Raw genomic sequence first — 20,136 nt, forward strand, 5'->3', positions numbered from 1 at the left:
CACACAAGCTATACGAGTCACAGTCTAGCCACTAGTAATAGTAACGATATCCTTGACAGAAGTAGTGGAAAAAACGCCACTGGTATCACTGCCGGACCTCTCGGCAGCAACCGTAGCACTAATCTCTTTGCGCTTGGAAATAATACGTGCATATCGAAGTCCGCATGCATTGCAAAGGGTTTTGCGTCCATGTGGTCCACGACGCCACTCGGGACTATGTGTGGTCTCACATGCCTCACACTTGTAGCGGGGAGTGTCAAGAGTAGATCTGTCTTCAAATTCTGTGCGTTTTCTACGTAGTGTACTGGTGGGAGATTTAGCAGTCCATTTGCAGTGTGCCTGCCTTTTAAGTAGCAAAGGATTGGGCTCGTACTTTTGAGACGTATATTCGTAAGGATGCATCTGTGATTTCGAGTAGGGCTTTTGACTAGGGTGTTGAGTATGGTTGGGATATATGCGATGTGAATATGCTTGGGAAGAAACGATGGGCTGCTCATCAAGGTGGGTGTGGTGTGAATTTGGAGGACTATGGCGATAACGCTGTTGCATATTCCAATCATGGGGCTGGTCCTCTATATGGTGGGCAGCATTATGTGAATATGAAGGAGGAAAGTGATTGTAAGGCAAGGCTTCGCAATGTGGAGGTTGATAATGCTGCCGAGGTGGCAGCGGTGATCGATTATCCACATAAGATGGATGTGACATGTGAGCATGCGAATAGGATTGAGACTCTGTTATACTATGATGGTACGATTGAGGATAGTCATCTGAAGCATGGTATTTTCGCGACTCGTATTGATTCGACACTTGGAAACGAGGAGAGTGAGGTGAAAAGTATCTCGAGTCAGACTCGTTTTGATAGTACTCTTCTCTTTGTGGTTGATGTGCTGCCAAGTATGATGGTGATGGCTGAGAGATATGGGGCAAAGAGTTGGAGGAGTATGGATCAGTAGAGTATAACGATGAACGCCTTGTAGATGAAGCCATATTGGTAGGATGAGCCATATGAGAGTGTTTTGATCGAGTGTTTAACTGTGGAGATAGTATTGGTCTTTTCTCGGGTGATAACTGTGAGCGCTGATGGTCCGAGTATGAGTATGCAGGTACACTAGAAAAATGTGAACGGTCAGTTGGAAATGAGACCATGCTATTGGGTCTCTTTGACATGGTTGGATGTGAATTCATCAATTGTTGTGTCGGTTGTGACGAGGGATAAATACAACTGTTTGTATCCATTGTTGATTGTTGTGTCTGAAATCTCGTTTGAGAGGGTGACATGGGAGTGGGCTCACGCATAATAAAGCCTGATGTCGTCTCCGATATTGTGCTCGAGTAATCCGTGCTTTTTGCTGAAACTGGTGGATAGGATTTATAATCAGTTCTTTGAGACATTTCCAGAGAACCATGCCGGTTTTTATCCTCAATGCCAGGCTGAACCAACTCGCTTTGATCCTTATGATATCCACCACTTTCAAATTGTGAAAGCGGGGAGTTGTAAACCCTCCTGACTTTATAAGAAACGTGTTGTTGAGGATAAGAGAAATACGCACGATCAGACAGAGCAGAACTGGATCGAGAAAAATGGTGCTCCATATCAGCATCTATACGAGGTTTTCGAGTTGGCATATCGTGGTGGACAGAAGATGGATAATCAAAAGATTGAGGAGAGTCGTTCATATCAATACCGTTGGTATTGATGGGTCTCAAATCGTCCTTTAAGGAGTTGTAATAATAGTTTCTCTTGTTGGATGTATACGGATCAGCTTGAGTCATGAAGTTAGGAGGACTCTTGAAGTGTTCGAGTGAGGAAGGTCGAGTGTGAGGAAATGGATGATGCCCAGAACCGTGGAGTTGGTGATTTTGTGGGTGCGTTGTGTCAGGAAGTACTTAATCGCAAAATAAGGCGAAGGGAAACCAGGTGCTTGTTACTAACTAGGATCAAGGAACTTTATTGATAAAACTGAGGTAAACATATATGACAAGTATGGTCTATTTATAGACCTCAACAAGAGTACAGCCGTAAAGGGATCGCACAGGTTCTTAGTGAGTTGCGTGTCCCTACGGCGGTCAACATGAGTCCTTAGGGATTCGATCGGTCATAAGGAGGTTAATATCAGTCCTTAGGGTGTTGTGTAACCGCAAGGTAATTAATCTAAGGTCCTCATGGCTGTGATCCTCACATTATCTCCCCTCCAAACGACGACGTCTCTGGAGTCGATACGGTTACTTGGGTTTCGATGCGGTGGTAGTTGCCTGGATACGAGGTAAATCTGAGGTTGGCAACTCAAAACAGGAATCATTGACAAGAAAACGAGGAATAACTGGGAAAACTAGGAGGTTCAATGAAATGTGAATCATTGACAAGAAAACAAGGAATAACTGGGAAAACTAGGAGGTTCAATGAAATGTGAATCATTGACAAGAAAACAAGGAATAACTGGGAAAACTAGGAGGTTCAATGAAATGTGAATCATTGACAAGAAAACAAGGAATAACTGGGAAAACTAGGAAACGAGAACAGGAAACGGGTATGAACAGGATGGAGTTTTACATTGAACAGACTTAGCATGGTGTGTGGGTTTTGCTGGCTGATGCGAGTACAAAGGAGATGTGGAGGGCGTCTGTGTAAAAGAGCCTGTTTCCCCAGAGGTTACTACCACATCAACATCCTTGTCAAGCATACCACGGGCTACATCCACTGCTTCACCCATAACTGTTTTCAAGAGGCAAAGGTGTTGGTTTGGCGAACGACGGATCTGGAACCTGGAGTCGTTCTTCTATTAGGACTTCTGCTAGGGCAGTCATGAGCTCGGTGACCTGGCTGGCCACAATATAAACATAAGCCGAGCTGACGTTGGCGCTTCCTTTCTTGAGTGGATAACGGGCCTCGAACGACTGCGTCAATCTGCATGTCGTTGGACGAGTGCGACTGGAATGTCGTGAGTGAGGGGAACCGTCGATTAGATTGGAACGGGCTTCCGGGGAGTTTTTCATGACGAGGTTTGAAGTTGGGATAAGAACAGGGACAAGGAGTAAACAAGCAGGTGGTTTAGGAAAATATGAGTTTTATCAATGTGTCAGGAAGTACTTAATCGCAAAATAAGGCGAAGGGAAACCAGGTGCTTGTTACTAACTAGGATCAAGGAACTTTATTGATAAAACTGAGGTAAACATATATGACAAGTATGGTCTATTTATAGACCTCAACAAGAGTACAGCCGTAAAGGGATCGCACAGGTTCTTAGTGAGTTGCGTGTCCCTACGGCGGTCAACATGAGTCCTTAGGGATTCGATCGGTCATAAGGAGGTTAATATCAGTCCTTAGGGTGTTGTGTAACCGCAAGGTAATTAATCTAAGGTCCTCATGGCTGTGATCCTCACACGTTGGATGGCTTGAGAAGCTAGGAGGCATATTTATGGTTTTCCCAGCGTGATTATATGAAAAGGGCGGGGTAATTGAGGTACATTGTTGGTGGTAACCAGCATCGAGTGACCCTAAAGTTTGTGATTCTGCGGTTTGAGGACAAAGCATTTCAGACGGACGGCTCATCAATTGAGGGTTATATTCAAATTTTAACTCGGTACATTTTTGTTCAGTGCTGGGTGTTTCATATGAACCAATGACTGATGGTACAAGAGTATGGTTGGACGCAATCTTCTTGTCTGTACTAGGCGAGTTTTGCGATTGAGACAGAACAGACGGCTGAGCTGATGTAGAGGAAGATAAGGACGGGGATCTATGCAGTTTTTGGAATAGGTCTGTGTAAAAGAGCCTGTTTCCCCAGAGGGTACTACCACATCAACATCCTTGTCAAGCATACCACGGGCTACATCCACTGCTTCACCCATAACTGTTTTCAAGAGGCAAAGGTGTTGGTTTGGCGAACGACGGATCTGGAACCTGGAGTCGTTCTTCTATTAGGACTTCTGCTAGGGCAGTCATGAGCTCGGTGACCTGGCTGGCCACAATATAAACATAAGCCGAGCTGACGTTGGCGCTTCCTTTCTTGAGTGGATAACGGGCCTCGAACGACTGCGTCAATCTGCATGTCGTTGGACGAGTGCGACTGGAATGTCGTGAGTGAGGGGAACCGTCGATTAGATTGGAACGGGCTTCCGGGGAGTTTTTCATGACGAGGTTTGAAGTTGTGATAGGAACAGGGACAAGGAGTAAACAAGCAGGTGGTTCAGGAAAATATGAGTTTTATCAATGTGTCAGGAAGTACTTAATCGCAAAATAAGGCGAAGGGAAACCAGGTGCTTGTTACTAACTAGGATCAAGGAACTTTATTGATAAAACTGAGGTAAACATATATGACAAGTATGGTCTATTTATAGACCTCAACAAGAGTACAGCCGTAAAGGGATCGCACAGGTTCTTAGTGAGTTGCGTGTCCCTACGGCGGTCAACATGAGTCCTTAGGGATTCGATCGGTCATAAGGAGGTTAATATCAGTCCTTAGGGTGTTGTGTAACCGCAAGGTAATTAATCTAAGGTCCTCATGGCTGTGATCCTCACACGTTGGATGGCTTGAGAAGCTAGGAGGCATATTTATGGTTTTCCCAGCGTGATTATATGAAAAGGGCGGGGTAATTGAGGTACATTGTTGGTGGTAACCAGCATCGAGTGACCCTAAAGTTTGTGATTCTGCGGTTTGAGGACAAAGCATTTCAGGCGGACGGCTCATCAATTGAGGGTTAGTTTCAAATTTTAACTCGGTACATTTTTGTTCAGTGCTGGGTGTTTCATATGAACCAATGACTGATGGTACAAGAGTATGGTTGGACGCAATCTTCTTGTCTGTACTAGGCGAGTTTTGCGATTGATGCAGAACAGACGGCTGAGCTGATGTAGAGGAAGATAAGGAAGGGGATTTATGCAGTTTTTTGGAATAGGGCTGGTTGTATGAGGGCTGTATATGCGGATCAGAGTTAATACTTGCCACAGATTTTGGATGTGAAAAGACGTGCTTGTGACGAGAATAGGGTGCATCCATATAGTCACAAACAGGGTTAGACACAGCAAGGTATCTGTTGCTGCCCATTGACTGGGAAACCACAAATACGAGCGAGTGGTGGATTAATACACAAGAGCGGATATGCACATGCTTGCATATATTTGATATTTGGGAATTTGGTGATTGTTTTTGTTTATGTGGTGCTTTAGTGGTTCGATGTTCATTTGACGATGACACACCACCAGAGCCCCATTCTGAATCCATCCTTGAAAGCGTAGGTTCAAGCATGGATGAAAATGAAAACGAAACTGGACAGTTGGAGTCATATTCTTTTGGAGTCTGTGAGCCACTTGACTGTATATTGAGGGCTCGCTGAAATTGCTGACTCTCCTCAGACCCAGAAAACTGGTCAAGCAAATTGGGCCCACAAAGGACGGCACTCAAATCAAGACCAAGGTTTTTGGAAAAGTAGTGGTTTGGCATCATGAAGACAGGACTCAGGTCAGATGCATGCAGAATGTGCAATGCCTTTGGTGGACTCTGAGAGTGTGCCAAATCGACATGAGACTGTGAGGATGACAATAGATGGTGAAGTTGTTGAAGAGTATCGTCATGTGTCGGACAATGTCGGCATTCAAATATATTGTGAATAAGAACCAGCAGCAGGTGGTCTGTAGCATGCATCAGAGTGACATTTACATCGATACAAGATGATTGTTGCTCATTAGTGCCAGAATTGGTATATGAGCCAGGCGATGGTTGATTTACAGTCAGTCTCCATCTAAAATAAGTATGCCAAGAGAAAAATATGGTTCGCAACGGGAAAATAGATTAGCCTATACCAATAAAAGTAATGGAGATTAAACTGGATCAAGAACAATCGACATTATTCATTACAATTGACTTTAGCCGACATGACAGCATCGGTAGATCAAGTCAATTGCGACGAAAACATCAGTTATAGGAGTAGCAAGACTAGGAGTTGAATGGTGCTTGACAGTATCAAATTGATCTTTGCATGAGCCGAATTCAAGCTATACTCTTGTAGCATCAACTTGCAAATGAATAGTAAGCCATGTCATGTGAGCTTCTATTGAATTAGCAAAAAGCTCAATGCCTTCAAAAATGCTGCAGCTACTCGACTGCTTTTAAAGATTTCATCCAATCCTTGTACAAGCTTATGGCATCTAGGGATGGTCAATTCAAGCAATACATTGACTTGACTTGAGGGCTTACCTAAACATACTTGGCTGTAATACCTGCTTGGAACTACTTATGCAAAAGCATTCCCAGTCCATGTCAATGGAATCTGAAAATAAATCTGATAACCTTGTGATTTGTGGTAGCTCAGTTGTCTCTTTTAGATCCGAGCTCATATCTGGTCTAATCGCTGAGGATGGATGCGACAGAGCATTGTTAAACTGTTCATGTGTATGATTGTGAAGATGGTGTTTTCGTAAAGACGATGGCTGAGGCGATACTGGCATCCAGTGTTGCAGACTTTCAGAAGCAAGGACTAGTTGTTGAGAATCTGCCCGAACCACACACCAGCCGCAAGATCCGATATTGGTAATGGGGTGAGCCATGTCGTGCATCTGTATGAGCAATGTGGATAGATTCTTATAATGGACCCGGTGGCTATGCTAGCAAGTCGTTTCTTTATAGTCCAGGTGTGAGTTGTAAAAAACGTATGGTATGATTAACCTTGAAGTGACTAGTCGGTTAAATTGGTAATTTGAATCAAGACTGTCGCAAGCTCTAGAGAGGGATACCAGATATCTGCTAGGGGTAGAGATTTTGAAAGGCTACAGGAATGGACAGATATTAAAGTAAGTAATTGGCCAAAATAAGAATATGTCAAGCTAATAAGTTATTATATAAGAATGGAAAACCCATAAAAAGGACAGGTTGAAAAAGATTGAATTTGAATGCTGATTATAAATACATAAAACAAAGCACTCTCAGCTTTTATAGAATGTGCAAGTCAAAAATATTCCGACGAATCGGTAAAGCTACATCAAGTTTACACTAATTCAATACTAGAATAGCTGCTCAGCAATACCACTTTAAAACTGATACAGCATGTGGTATTTCAAGGCCATGTGGATGCGAGTTTTAAGAGATGGATATGGTTGATTGGATTTGCTCTGATACCATTAGCAAATATGACTTGAATTTGCAGCATAGAATGTGATACTCGCGGTTTGCACAAGTATACAGCCATATTCACGTAAATAAAACACTAGTGACAATGTATAATAAACTGCCAGTCTCATGACATGAGTGATGTCATGAGACTAGACAGTATTGTCCCTAGACTCCTTGACAAAGTTTAGTCATCTTTGTGCTCATTTTTGTATTGAAGACGGAGCAAATGTTTACATCACAGTTCCAGTACATCTCACATCCTTGGCACTTGTTTAATCTTCAATTCTTCTTTTCTAGAAACCAAACATTGAGTGATCGACATGGAAAAATAACTGCATTCCTGAGACATACAATCCTTGTTCCCTTGAACTAAAGCGTGGACGTATTTGGGATTAAAACACAATAGTAGGGTTTACAAGGGTTCGATTGAAAACAGTCGAACCCAATATCTGGATTACAATGAACGAGTCTGATGATCGTACAATGTATAGTTATACAAAAAAGGAAAAGGGGAAGAATTGAAACTATGGCTTGATTGTGAGCATCATTGATGGACGCTATACTTGGAAAAATTAGGAGTATCTATGGAAGAAACAGTCAATTCCCAACAAAAAGCGCAACAAATGTTCAACCGTTGTCTATTTCAAAGCAAAATAAAGCCATTGCAGGATAAATACAGGAATTCCGTTTACGTGAATATAGCTGTGAAAAGCAACCACACATGTCGGTGAAAAAGACATTTTAAAACTCAGCAATCCACCAATGTTCAAGTCATCTTGATCCATCCACGATTCAAACAGGATAGATTATCAATATTCACGAACTCATCGAGTTACAGGTTCCATCAACATCAAGGATCGTCAAAAGCAGTGGTGTATTGATGACAAACCACGTGTTAATGGTGATGAACGTTATTAAACACTAAACTCGCGTGTTTAATTTCGGGGATGCTGCGTGCGTCTGTATGTATTATGGGGTAAACTCACCACACATCGTGATGCAGTTCGAAATAGCAAGGGAAGTATAGGAATCCGATGAGCTTGGTGAAAGGTTAGGGGCTTAATGGACACTGACAAACAAGTCAGAAATACTCCCATGAGCTGAGGTATCAATATAGATGATCAGACTCTGATTGGCTAAGGCTGTACTTTGATCCTAAGCATCAAGGGAATATACTTACAAAAATCATGATTGTATGATTAAAATAGATGGCTTTGCCAAGTGAATTAAGCGAGTGTTTTAAACCATGGTAATGGGTAGAATATACCATTATTAGGAGAATATAACATTTCAGCTTATTTTCAAGTTCAATTTCAATCCGTCAAGCTCAAAGGTAAACATGATACTGTTGATAGTTGCTAATCAAATAGTAATGGTGCAGTTGGTATGTACCTGTTGAAAATGGCAAATTGTGCTTGCAAAGATGTTGTAAATTCTCTGGAAATACGCTCAATCTATTAGAGCAGCGATTCGGCGAGTAGTAAAATAGAGTGAATTATGACAAACGAAGTTGCTGCTGATGATTTATGGTCAGCACTGTGGTAAAGTAATTGATTCCAGTACAGCGATGTGATACCAATCAATCCAATAAAAGCACAGGTGTTATTGATGGAAACTACCCGAGCAAATACAATTGTGTAGTCAAAAAGTTCAGCTGCGTCAAAACTGTGAATAGACCAAAAGTTATTGGATGATGTTCAAATTGAGTTGAAATAAGCAAATGGGACAAAATAGCACTGGAAATATGGGTTTCAACTCTGTTCAATGATAACAATGCACGGGTAAACTTTAATAATGCTGATCAAAGAAAATCAACAATTGATTGATCAATAAGGGTAGAGCTGATCAGCCAGTATAGCTATGGCACAAAAGCATATGCTTACCTAGAATAAAGCAGATACAAGCAAAACTATAGAACATCAAGCATGTATTAGTAATGAGTTGTCAACAGCTTAATAGAAATTGACCAACAGCCCTTTGACATTGCAAACATAAGCCATTGCTCATAGCCAATGGACATGGACATTTCATGGCAAATAATACAATACTGAATCAATGTCTCTACGGGTTCAGCACGATCCATACTTTACTACTGAGCCAATTTAGACGGATTATTTGTTGAACAGACTTGAATATATCAAATATTGGTCTTGATCAATGCGGTCTTGAATTAAAAGGTAAACAACATACACCATTTCCAGCCTACTTCTAGCAAAGCATTAAAATAGACGTAGGGAGAGCCAAAACAATGGAAATAGGGCGACTTGCTTGTAACAAAAGTTGGTGAAATGTTTTTGAGGGGTGGGTAGAGTCGGGAACAGTATCATAGAGTGGCATTCGCAGCCGGTCTCAAAGTGCCTCGAACCTTTCCGGCAAAACTATCTTGCAGCCGTATTTGCGTGAAATGGAACGCCAAGAATACCCAAATACATAATAAGCAGTCGTCCTATGACATGATTGGTCCCAATCTTACTGTGCAACATTGTGCCATATGGACTCCCTAGCAAAAATTTCTGATCTTGTCATCCGTGCTCATTATTGCATGAAAAAGCCGAACAAGTATTCAATGCAATGCTTGTAGCCGTTTCAATACATTTCGCATCCCTAGCATCTCAACTTTCAACTCTTTCCTCAAACCAAACATTGCGTGGTTGATGTGGAAACAACGGTTCCATTTCTGAAATATGCAGTTTTTGTTATTTTGAACTAAAATATGTCTGATATTGAGGTACAACAAAGCTTTTTCAATGACATGGTTGTGCCAGATATTCCTTGGTTGCGTGTAAACTCAGCATCATCAATAACGAAACCAGTGCCTAGTCGTGGCTTGTAGGTGGAAGTCTTCTTTCCTTGTTTGTTTTTGGTTTGTATCAATGACAACTTGAGCTGGAAACCAGTGCTCAGTACTTTCACATGCTTTGTTGATTGTGTCAGATTCTGGACTTGAATAGGATATTGAAATCATTGCTTAGAAATGGTTTTTGGTGGTGTTTGGCATTCAGAACATATTCTTTTACGTATAGGTCTCTACTTTCATGTTAAAACTTTCTATAATATATTGTCATGAAAACTAACACATCAAACCATTTATTGATGGTCTAACAACCCTGTAGTCACCAATGCGTGGGCAACGAGGCGTTGCGAGCGCACTTGTGGACCTTTACCAAGCGCAAGTGTCTCGGCTAGAAATGTCAATGATTTTGAAAACAACACTACGTCAAAAACCAACACTTGTGAATGACGGACAAGTTGGCAACAAGGAATGTGTCCAGGTTTTTATCAAGATATTCAAACAGTAGATCCAAATATCTGGTATCAATCTGATGATTGTACAATGTATAAGTATGCAAACAAAGGCAAAAGTGCAAGTTCCAAACATCAGCTCAAACCTATGGTTTGGTTGTATGTGTCATGATGATCCTTTTATTTGGAAACTGGCCAAGGAGGCCCTCTATTGTAATATTTTGACTTTCTAAACAACAACATGCAACATTTTCAAACACGCATCTTATTCTAAACAGCATTCTATCCCAGAAGCGACTGTTTACTCGGACATGGTTTACCACCCATTCAGTAAACGACACGAGGATTGAAGCTACACTAGACTGCTCCATATTGTTCATTCCTAAACCCTGCAGAAAATGACTCGGGTACAACAAAAAATGACCTTGAGCAATTACAGACACAAAGAATTGGGTGTTTATTGAGAAACAATCCATCTAGTGGAAAGGCACACAAACATCTAAGCATTGTTTACTTTCGAGCAATGGCTTGTATAAACTCGAGTTTCATTTACGTAAATATGGTTGCAATTGTTTCAAAATAGACTTGGTAGTTGAGATGATGAGTCATAAACACAATACAGCCACCACTTTGAGAATTGTTCGTGAGCACAAGGGCGGATTGAGAATCATACTCAACACGAATAGGTACAACCATGACGGTCTAGATGATATTCACCTAGAGAGTCATGCCCCTGCACCTATCTTGCAATGGCTGTTTCTACTATATTGAAATATACAATAGCTAAATATTGGTTGTGCTTGTTAGAAATTGACATTCTCGATTCAATAGACAACGTTCATATGACGGTCAATTGAATTAGTTTGAATCTTTCCCCCCATTTGGTAGTCATACATTGTACAATCATCATGTTCATTCATTGCAATACAGATATTTGAGTCGACTCTTGTCCATTAAACCCATATTTGTCGTACCCTAACAACTCAAATAAGTTCTAGTTCAAAAAAACAAGGACCACACATTTCAGAAATGCAACAGTTTCTATATCGACCACTAATAGAAGGAGCGTTGAATAGTGTCAGAACTACTAAATGAGTGATGTCTTGCATTGGATCGAGAGAATCGACCAACTGGTCGTGTCAACAAGTCAGACTATTATCATAATATAAAAGATACAATTGATAAATGTTCCTGTCGTTTCAATCAACAATCCATCGACATGAGAGAACGCCAAGAGTGATGGTTGCTGGCAATTTCTCGTTTTCATGTCCAATTCACAAATCATTTTATAACCAGAATGCTTACTGCCAAACTGGCTGGTCATACCGAACCTGTATCAGCACTCACACAATCATTGCAATCGTCCATTATTGCAAGTGCTTCTGAGGATTCCACAGTCAGAATATGGGATATGACTACCCTTCAAACAACAAAAATACTGTATCCACCTACTCCACAATCTAGTCCTACAACTAAAGTCGATTCATGCAGTGACGATGATGAATGCGATGGACCAGTTGCTATTAGCTTTGCTGCCAATTCACCCAATTTAATATTTGCTGCTGTTGGATCGTCACTTGTCCTCGGCGATTTGCGATTAAATGGTGCGTCAAATTCATGGCAGCAACTCTTTAGTGCTTCAGAAAACATCAATAAAGTATGAATGCAAACTTTACCAAGTGATTGTTCAACATAGCTTAACCACAGTTATACTAAATTGCATTTGTCAATGAATTCTAACCTTTTATACCTCTATACTAGATTTCTGTTCATTCAAATGAACTGCACGTTGGTTTGGCTGATGATTCTGGCAGTGTCTATGTGTTGGAAACAGCAAAAATACCTTATAAACCATATCGAAAGATTCGTAAAGTGCATACCAATGTAAATCAATGTTCTGTAGTATTTATTGAAAAATGCATCTACGTTCATACCGATTCAAAGAATGTGTCAATGATTAAACTAATCTGCAAACCATATCTAATCTATAGATTGCGACCAGCGTGTGCTTTCGACCAAAAAAGTCATGGGAGATATGGTCTGGCAGTATGGACTATTCTGTAATCCAATGGGATTATTCGCGTGGTTCAGTGCTCAATCATTATCAACATGGTATCAAAGATTGATGTCTGGATCTTTAACGACATTGTATCCACTAACCATCTCATTGTGTTCTTGCAATTTTATATTTATAGACCCTCTCGTTCAGCCTAATCTGGCAGCTGATAATCCATTTGCACAAGGTTTGAATCCTCCATTTGTATATGATACCGCCTTCAATTCAATGGGAAATACATTTATTGCAGCTTTGGGAGATGGATCCATTGACTGGATGCATTGGCCAACCACAAAGTCACAGTCTCGATCAACTCGCAAAACAAAGCAAGCTCAATATATTCAAGAGAGATTAGTCGGACCCCATGCATGGTCAGTCACATCTGTTTCATTTGAAAATGGAAACGATAAACCAAATATGTTTGTTTCTGGATGTATTGATGGGTCTGTTGCGTTGTGGAATTTACAAAACGCTACCAATGGATTTACAACTGATGAGCTAGAAACACATGCACCCAAATCTGTTAATTCTGTGAAAATGCCATACAAAGTGAACACCGTGATGATGCTGGAAAGTACCAATGAGTCAAAAGCTGTTGTAGCTGTAGGAGGAACTGCCAAGCATAAAGCCAAACATGCCATGGATGCATTTGCAATTGATCTAGTCTCGCTTGCATATTGAGCCGTCAAGATTAGGAATTGTTGAATAAATGATTTATTTGTTGATTGGAAATCAAAGTACTATGAATGTAAAACACATTGATTGACCAATCGATTCAAGTCTGATAGTATGCTGGATATACAAGCCGGATTGGCTCACCACCAACCAAAAATAAAGTCACAAGGTGACAGCATATATATAGACTGGAAAAGTGGTATTTAAAAACTCGCATAGTGCATATTCATAACCGTAGGAATATTCTGCACATGCTGTACTGTAATAACAAATGGATCAACAGGGTGAAAAATATATAGCACATTTGTCCTAATACATTCAAAAAACAAAATAAGTACACAATACCAATACACACTTTATATTCTGAAACCTACTTTTCACCACGAGTTCGTCCATTAGCCATAGCATTAGTCTCCAGCTTGAATTTTAGCTTTCCCGTGCGTCGACAATAGAATTTGCAAGGAAACTCCAAAGAGGACCGCATACGATCGCAGCTATTCAAAACTTTATCGTCATACGAAAACAGGTCGTGATCAAAATAGGCAGAGGTGGAAAACGATTGCGGATTAATGGGCAGTGAAGAAAGAATACGACGAATAGCTTGTGATGCACCTCCATTGCGAGCTTTGCGTACCGCATACATGTGTTTGCGCGCCAGATCGCGAGCATATTCATTGTTACAATAAAGAGTCGCATACTGTTGCATGGCATGAATGGTTACTCCTTCGTCGCTATCAGGATTGAAAGGATCTATCTCAGATTGAGAGGTAGGACAGTCAGGAACCGGCGTGGATCGAGTAGACATGTATGATGTGCCGTGAAAACATCCCCATTTCTCAAAAATATCAAACAGCTCTTGAGAACTGTTCTCGTATACACCAAGAATTTTGGTTGTCGAAAGTGAGTATACTACAAAAAACGAGATATATCCCGTGGCTTGCTCCATTAACTAAGTAATTCAGTCAGATTTTGGTCAATTCTATACCACTGGATACACGAAAATCACTCTAGATAGTAAAAATAGTACCTGACCAGTGACATTATCGATTGATCCAAGTTTCAAGAGAATATGATCACAGTCTAGAAATTGCATGCGCCACATCACCAATGAAGCAAAATATGGATACGTAAGATGAAAATGACCAATAGCCCTAATCATACAGCAGTCATTACATGCAGTATAGTGAGATGATTGAGTAAACACGGACCAAAATACTTTACACTAAAATGCATAATCCTTACCCTGGAACTTTACTAGCAATGGCACGACGATACAGGTATGCTAGCATACGATGCTTGATGCCACTCAACGGATACATTGATTCAGCTTGGCTATCATAGCCTTCGTTAGTTTCCACGGAAGAGTTTTGCCGTAAATAATTATCTCGAGTGTATCCTAAAGTAACAGGACGCTGAGTAATAGGGGGAACAAATGGACGAGAAGAATGCTGAGTTGCTATTCCATGTGAGGTGTGCACCATTGGCCGAAGTGTTGGTCTGCGAGAAAGTGAATGAATTGTGTTTTCAAAACCAAGATTACTGAAATTTCGGTTTCCAGTATTAATTGGCATACTATCAGTGCTACCTTGCTCGTTACGTCTATCCAGATTATTGTCAGAAGTTGTAGCTACAGCGGACGCTGTAGCGGTGGGACTAGTTACTGCACGGGTTTGTAATGTATTAGCATCCGTCTGAGAAGTAATTTGTCTGGAAAGTGCATGCAAAGAGGTAGATGGTGGCTGTAATGTAGATCGGATAGGACCTCCGCCAGCTAATGGCGACCTAGGAACATTGAATCCCGTATCAATATCTACGCGACGTCCAACGATATTGTATAGTCGTGTAGCTGGAAGAGGGGCGTATGGATGAGCAGACTGGCGAACTTCAAAAGCAGTGTCTTGCGGAAATTGCTCTACCCACGACGAATTCCATTGTGATGGATCCTGTTGTTGAATATGTGGAAGTAAACGACCTGGCTGTGATTGAGACGAAAGGCGAGAATGTGGAAGAGGATATGGATGTGCCCGAAAATGTAGATTTGGATTTGATATAGGAGATACTGGCAACAGACGAGCAGTTTCACTAGCTGTTATTGGCAAGGTAAATGAAACACGCCTTGGTCGAAATGGTTGATGACTGGGATTTTGTTGCTGTTGCAAAGGTTCAGGCTGTAATACACGCCCCGACTCACTTTCCCTTTGCACAGGCAGCGGCACATCTGCAATTGTCTGTGTCCCTCCAATATTGGTATCATGTGTAGATACAGCATTGAAAGTTGGTGGAACTAATGGCGCGGTGCTACCAGCATTCTCCAATGTATCTATTAAACCCACTTGCTCAAACTGTGATAGAGATGAAGAAGATACTGTACGTCTATGAGGTGTATGAGGATTGAACCTGACAGCTCGGTGGGGTGTATCCAACTGAGCTTGACGTTTTTTTGCTTCCCTTCTAAATTCTGCCTCCACTTCATTTTGGCGTTCAATGATGGCTTCATCATCTTTCTGTGTATAGTATCCAACCGTGTTGATATGAATAAGCTTTCCAGCATCCTAAATGCAAAAGCAGTTGAGTAATTGTACATATAGCCTTTAAATCAGATCTTTGCTTCAGTTCTATCTCAAAACAACTGACCAAGAGTTTTAAAATATATACACATTGGTTTTGAACCGAAGTAATCCCAAGAAGATTTTGATGCAAATGTACACCCGCATGATTTGTCAGGTAAATATAATCATTCTTGAACGTCATTTTATCCGTTACCTATTGAGTACACACCAAAACAAATCAGTACAGTAGTTATGCAATCTAGCAAGCATCAAAACCATTATTGATGATCATAGATATAACTACAGAATATCTCACCTCGCCTGTATGAATATCCATTACCCAAAATGTAATATGATCCAAATTTCGAATACAGTCAAGTGATGATGGAAATCTCCGACCTTCTTCGACAGTATTTCCAGATGGAACAGCAGAAGATAAAATCATGTGTCGTCCATTGGGTGCAAACAGGCAAAAGTCTTTACATAACATCTCACTCCCACTCGTCAATAATTTTTCAAAATGTATTTTAAACACTGTGTCAAACTCTAACTGGTGATCTTCGGCAGGATATACAGGATCTGATGGCATCCCTGATTTTGTATGTGACGGTTTAAAATGTGATTTGGACGAGTTTAGTGAAATGCATATGGATGGATCAACAGTGCTCGAGTTGGTAGGTTTTGACTGTGTAGTTGATGCTAGATAGGATCCGTCTGCAAGTGAAGTTTCCAACGAATCATTGCTCCGTGCAGTATTACCGGAAACAAATGGAAGGGGCTGAGAAGCAACATGTAAAGCCAAAGGTTGAGCATAGATAGTAGAATTGTGCGGTATATGATATCTGTAGATTCGAACTGCATGCGTGTTTTTTGAAAAACAGATCAAATACTACAATAATCCATCAATAATAATATTAATAAATAAATTTGGAGTTACAATATGACAATTATTCCCAAAGCTTTGATTTAAAGTGAAATGCATGCATCAAAAACGGCCGTATTCGTGTAAAATGGTGCACTAGATAAGAACAGAGCGAATGCTCACATACAGTCCCAGTAAATCCTAAACTCTCAAAAGTTGCTCAATCTTCAACCCCTTTTATCCAAACCAAGCATGATGGCATGGAAACAACAAACATGGGTTTGATTGTATCATATAATGTACATTTGCAAGAGTCGAAAATGTCAATTTGTAGTAAGGAAGCGCAACGATGCTTAAACAGTCAATTTCAAAACAAAGAGGCAATCACTGCAAAACAAGTTCCGTTTTACGGTGAATACGGCAGTGAAAACAATTCTTTTGGCCCTTCAAAGCAACGGTATAAAATCAAGAATGTCATAGTAACATACATGCCCATCTACGGTAAACTTTCGAACGACAAACTCTGGCTGCTGGTTGACCTTGAATGCAGTTTTGTTTGGATACACGTTGGAATAGAAGCGATTGTTGTCCAATGTGAGTCTTCCAGGCAGATGCGGACACATTTCTCTTTCCTGAAGCCGCTTAAGAAGATTCAAACTGCGAGTAGATAGGTTTGGATGCGGAGAGATGTTTATGCTACATGGCTGAGAAAGTGGCATGGCTGAGTTTAAGATGCTGCCCATGTCTAACGAATGGTCGTTGAATGGACGAGTTACTGAAGATGAAGTCGAAGCATGGTTTGACGACTGTCTCCAATCTAAATGATAGGTTGAATGGCTATTATGCATGATGACTTTAGCAATGCAACAGTAGTAAAATGCTGGGCTTTGATATCGTCTATAACACTGCGGATTGGACAAGTTTGTCGAATTTCGCCAAAACTTCAAAATTGCTTGGTTACGACTGCATTCACAAAGTGCAAATTGTCGTCTGGAATAATGACCAACAATTCGTTCCTTTTGCTGGAATCGACACTCCATTAAACACAAACTATTCTCCACTTTTGGTAATCGTACATTACACGATCGACAAGTCTGAAACCAGATATGTTTATCGTTTATTGCTATTACAAATTCCAATTCTTTGGAAATTTTCCTGGTTGGGGAATCTCAACCCATTTCTTCCGATCCTTTCTACGTCCATGTCCACGAATGCTAATGGGATGCGCCTCAGTGTTAAACACATACTCGTTCAAATCAACCGTTTGATCATCCGAAAATAGCAAAAATAAATATTTAAGCGTCTCGGCAATAAAAAAAGATTCTTGACGGTCAAAAGGTTTGCCCGAGTTGTTTAACCCGTGATATCCTACATCATCTTTACAGCTTGTTTCCAATGCCTAATCAATGGATAGAGCTGTAAGCATCAAATGTAGAATCATAGCTATAGGTTGAATCAAGATTTCCTAAATCATCTATACATACTCACCTGAACAATGTTCCATCCCCATTCACGATACTTTGGGTCATGGGTATACCTCCACATGTAGAATATAGATTCTACCGCCTCTGGCCTAAATATACATAAGCACAATCACTAAATCGTAGTATATGGATCCAAATAAAAACCTTTAATGCATGCATCTAAATCGACTACTACCGTAAATGATATGCATGACCGGAAGCATAAAGATCGCCTTCTTGACTCACTCGAGTCCATTCTCCACCCAGTTTTGTGGCACGTATCTGATACGAATCATAACATGTGCGTGTAAGTTCAGCAGCAATTTCTATGTAGCGATCCGAGTGTTCATTTTTTAGCGTAACCGCACCACTGGCAAACATCCCTCCTGCAAAACAAGACTGCCATTTTAAAATTGTAAATGCAGCCCAATGTAATTCCATCAAAAATAGTATGCATCAGCATTCTAAATCCATTTCATGCATTTGGATACACAAACAGCAATGCAAATAGCATACCAAGTGGTGGAATTCAAGTCCTAATACATCGTTATGTCTTTCAGGGATATATGCTCGACCATTTGGTGTTCTGACTAGTATATACTTCTCAATAGCCTATTTATCAAACAAAATAATCAGTCGCTTCATAACAAATAGGAAAACACTACTCAATCAATACTTTTTACCGAAGCCGCAGCGTCATATAGTTTGCGATATCGTATATCCCCAGTTGAAATCCACAGTTTGTTTAAATACTCATAGTAAGAGTCTGTTTCAGCTGAAACTGAATAATCTCGAGATATTTCTCTAAGGAATTGTGAATTAAGTGTCTTTGGAGCAAGTCCCTCGATACTTGTTTTGATTGACGTAATCTGCTCCAATGCACGCAATGCCTAAAATAAATAACAAGTTAGACACGCATCCAATAATCCAAATCACTAAAATGAAATACTTGCATTGTTGGCATATTTGGGATTGCCAGTGACATCAGTCAAATACTGGTATTCTAGTTGCTGTGATCCAGCAGAAGCCAAACTTATGTAGCCTGGACTCGACCGACGACTATAACCCATCGTCATATCAAAGATAGATTGAGCTTAGTACTAACAACATATTATCCTATAGTATATACAAGGTCAAATCAAACAATAACACACGCTGCGGGCCAAACCATATTATTAGGGATTCCTGTAGGGGTACGAAACGAACTTTCCAAACGATCTGCCAAGTCCACTGCAATATCCAATAGTCGCTTGTCTTGTTCTAAATCATACGCTGATATTAATCCGCCCAAAGCGCGAATTACAGTTTCAAAGACATTGATGTCTGTTTTGATGACATCGTAATTAAGCTGGTTTATCACAAGTGACTTTGCCTCGTTGAACTCTTGAGACAATCCAACAATATACAAAGTTGACATGGAGTCAAGTGGGGTAAAGAGAGTCGAGGAAAGGTAAGTCCAGTTCATGTTAGATTTTGATAAGGGCTTAAGCTCATCAGATCCCTGTGCATATTTCATGTATCCAGACCATGCATGTCGAATCATCTGTTTATATATGCATTTTATAGAAAACTCGCAACAATCAGACAACTGGCTTGATTTCCACATGTGTTGATATTCTAAATGGATAATACTTTACGTTGCGAATAAACTCTTGTTTTTCAGGATCAGCTTCTCCAGCAACTGGGTTCCCATTTAAATCTTTCAATTGATAGCGATAGATATTATCAATAACTAAAGCCAAAACATGACACTTTGATGATCAGTTTTCAAATCTAAATAAAACGACTCCACTCAACGAATCGGCATTAGATCTTTAAACACACCTGGAGAGTAACTTGAGATTTCAGAAGTATTATCAACTAATTTTTTTTGGTTAGTTCTTTGTGGTGGACTTTTTGGAGTTTCATGATATTGGCTGCCCTCCATTTTAGACAGTATTTCTGCAGTTGGAAGTAGTGTGAAGGTGGAATAGGTGAATAGTGTGTACATGGCGTACAAAATGGCAACAGAAAGCATCAATACCCTTGCTCGTCGAGAGAGTTTAGGCGTGCAAAACATTGTCTTTTGCTACCACAGTAGTTGATATCAGGAACCAACTTGGTAGAACGTCAGCAGCTTCCGCAAACAGCAAAGCCAACCCATCACGTGATACACTCCATGAAGTGCCAATACTAACTGGCT

General features: G+C 40.5%; 8 protein-coding genes across 8 annotated transcripts; 2 read left to right on the forward strand and 6 right to left on the reverse strand.

The window, feature by feature from the left end:
- Positions 1 to 24: 24 nt before the first annotated feature.
- Positions 25 to 1,773, reverse strand: BATDEDRAFT_21487 (uncharacterized protein; the record flags this gene model as incomplete). The annotated part of the gene is made up of 1 exon (XM_006675234.1): positions 25 to 1,773. One exon carries the CDS (start codon positions 1,771 to 1,773, stop codon positions 25 to 27), a length of 1,749 nt encoding a protein of 582 aa, XP_006675297.1.
- Positions 1,774 to 2,703: 930 nt separating this feature from the next.
- BATDEDRAFT_85543 (uncharacterized protein) lies at positions 2,704 to 2,994 on the reverse strand (the record flags this gene model as incomplete). The annotated part of the gene is made up of 1 exon (XM_006676208.1): positions 2,704 to 2,994. The coding sequence occupies one exon, from the start codon at positions 2,992 to 2,994 to the stop codon at positions 2,704 to 2,706; it is 291 nt and encodes a 96-aa protein (XP_006676271.1).
- Positions 2,995 to 3,268: 274 nt separating this feature from the next.
- On the reverse strand, positions 3,269 to 4,132 carry BATDEDRAFT_21488 (uncharacterized protein; the record flags this gene model as incomplete). The annotated part of the gene is made up of 2 exons (XM_006675235.1): positions 3,269 to 3,759; positions 3,853 to 4,132. 2 exons carry the CDS (start codon positions 4,130 to 4,132, stop codon positions 3,269 to 3,271), a joined length of 771 nt encoding a protein of 256 aa, XP_006675298.1.
- A 141-nt stretch (positions 4,133 to 4,273) lies between these two features.
- Positions 4,274 to 6,544, reverse strand: BATDEDRAFT_33989 (uncharacterized protein; the record flags this gene model as incomplete). Its single annotated transcript, XM_006675651.1, has 2 exons — positions 4,274 to 5,739; positions 6,195 to 6,544. 2 exons carry the CDS (start codon positions 6,542 to 6,544, stop codon positions 4,407 to 4,409), a joined length of 1,683 nt encoding a protein of 560 aa, XP_006675714.1. The 3' UTR covers positions 4,274 to 4,406.
- A 3,275-nt stretch (positions 6,545 to 9,819) lies between these two features.
- Positions 9,820 to 11,328, forward strand: BATDEDRAFT_21490 (uncharacterized protein; the record flags this gene model as incomplete). The annotated part of the gene is made up of 4 exons (XM_006675236.1): positions 9,820 to 9,935; positions 10,450 to 10,508; positions 10,933 to 11,035; positions 11,280 to 11,328. The coding sequence occupies 4 exons, from the start codon at positions 9,820 to 9,822 to the stop codon at positions 11,326 to 11,328; spliced, it is 327 nt and encodes a 108-aa protein (XP_006675299.1).
- Positions 11,329 to 11,646: 318 nt separating this feature from the next.
- Positions 11,647 to 13,086, forward strand: BATDEDRAFT_85756 (uncharacterized protein; the record flags this gene model as incomplete). The annotated part of the gene is made up of 4 exons (XM_006675922.1): positions 11,647 to 12,006; positions 12,111 to 12,233; positions 12,341 to 12,461; positions 12,545 to 13,086. The coding sequence occupies 4 exons, from the start codon at positions 11,647 to 11,649 to the stop codon at positions 13,084 to 13,086; spliced, it is 1,146 nt and encodes a 381-aa protein (XP_006675985.1).
- A 197-nt stretch (positions 13,087 to 13,283) lies between these two features.
- On the reverse strand, positions 13,284 to 17,210 carry BATDEDRAFT_21492 (uncharacterized protein; the record flags this gene model as incomplete). Its single annotated transcript, XM_006675237.1, has 7 exons — positions 13,284 to 13,389; positions 13,455 to 14,029; positions 14,108 to 14,231; positions 14,323 to 15,632; positions 15,715 to 15,843; positions 15,946 to 16,518; positions 16,980 to 17,210. The coding sequence occupies 7 exons, from the start codon at positions 17,208 to 17,210 to the stop codon at positions 13,284 to 13,286; spliced, it is 3,048 nt and encodes a 1,015-aa protein (XP_006675300.1).
- A 407-nt stretch (positions 17,211 to 17,617) lies between these two features.
- Positions 17,618 to 20,013, reverse strand: BATDEDRAFT_21493 (uncharacterized protein; the record flags this gene model as incomplete). Its single annotated transcript, XM_006675238.1, has 9 exons — positions 17,618 to 17,890; positions 17,980 to 18,064; positions 18,151 to 18,353; positions 18,471 to 18,566; positions 18,638 to 18,844; positions 18,938 to 19,013; positions 19,109 to 19,497; positions 19,592 to 19,686; positions 19,779 to 20,013. 9 exons carry the CDS (start codon positions 20,011 to 20,013, stop codon positions 17,618 to 17,620), a joined length of 1,659 nt encoding a protein of 552 aa, XP_006675301.1.
- Between the last annotated feature and the right edge of the window lie 123 nt (positions 20,014 to 20,136).

This window comes from Batrachochytrium dendrobatidis (assembly GCF_000203795.2).
Source record: "Batrachochytrium dendrobatidis JAM81 unplaced genomic scaffold BATDEscaffold_1, whole genome shotgun sequence".
In the NCBI taxonomy this organism is placed as follows: domain Eukaryota; kingdom Fungi; phylum Chytridiomycota; class Chytridiomycetes; order Rhizophydiales; genus Batrachochytrium; species Batrachochytrium dendrobatidis.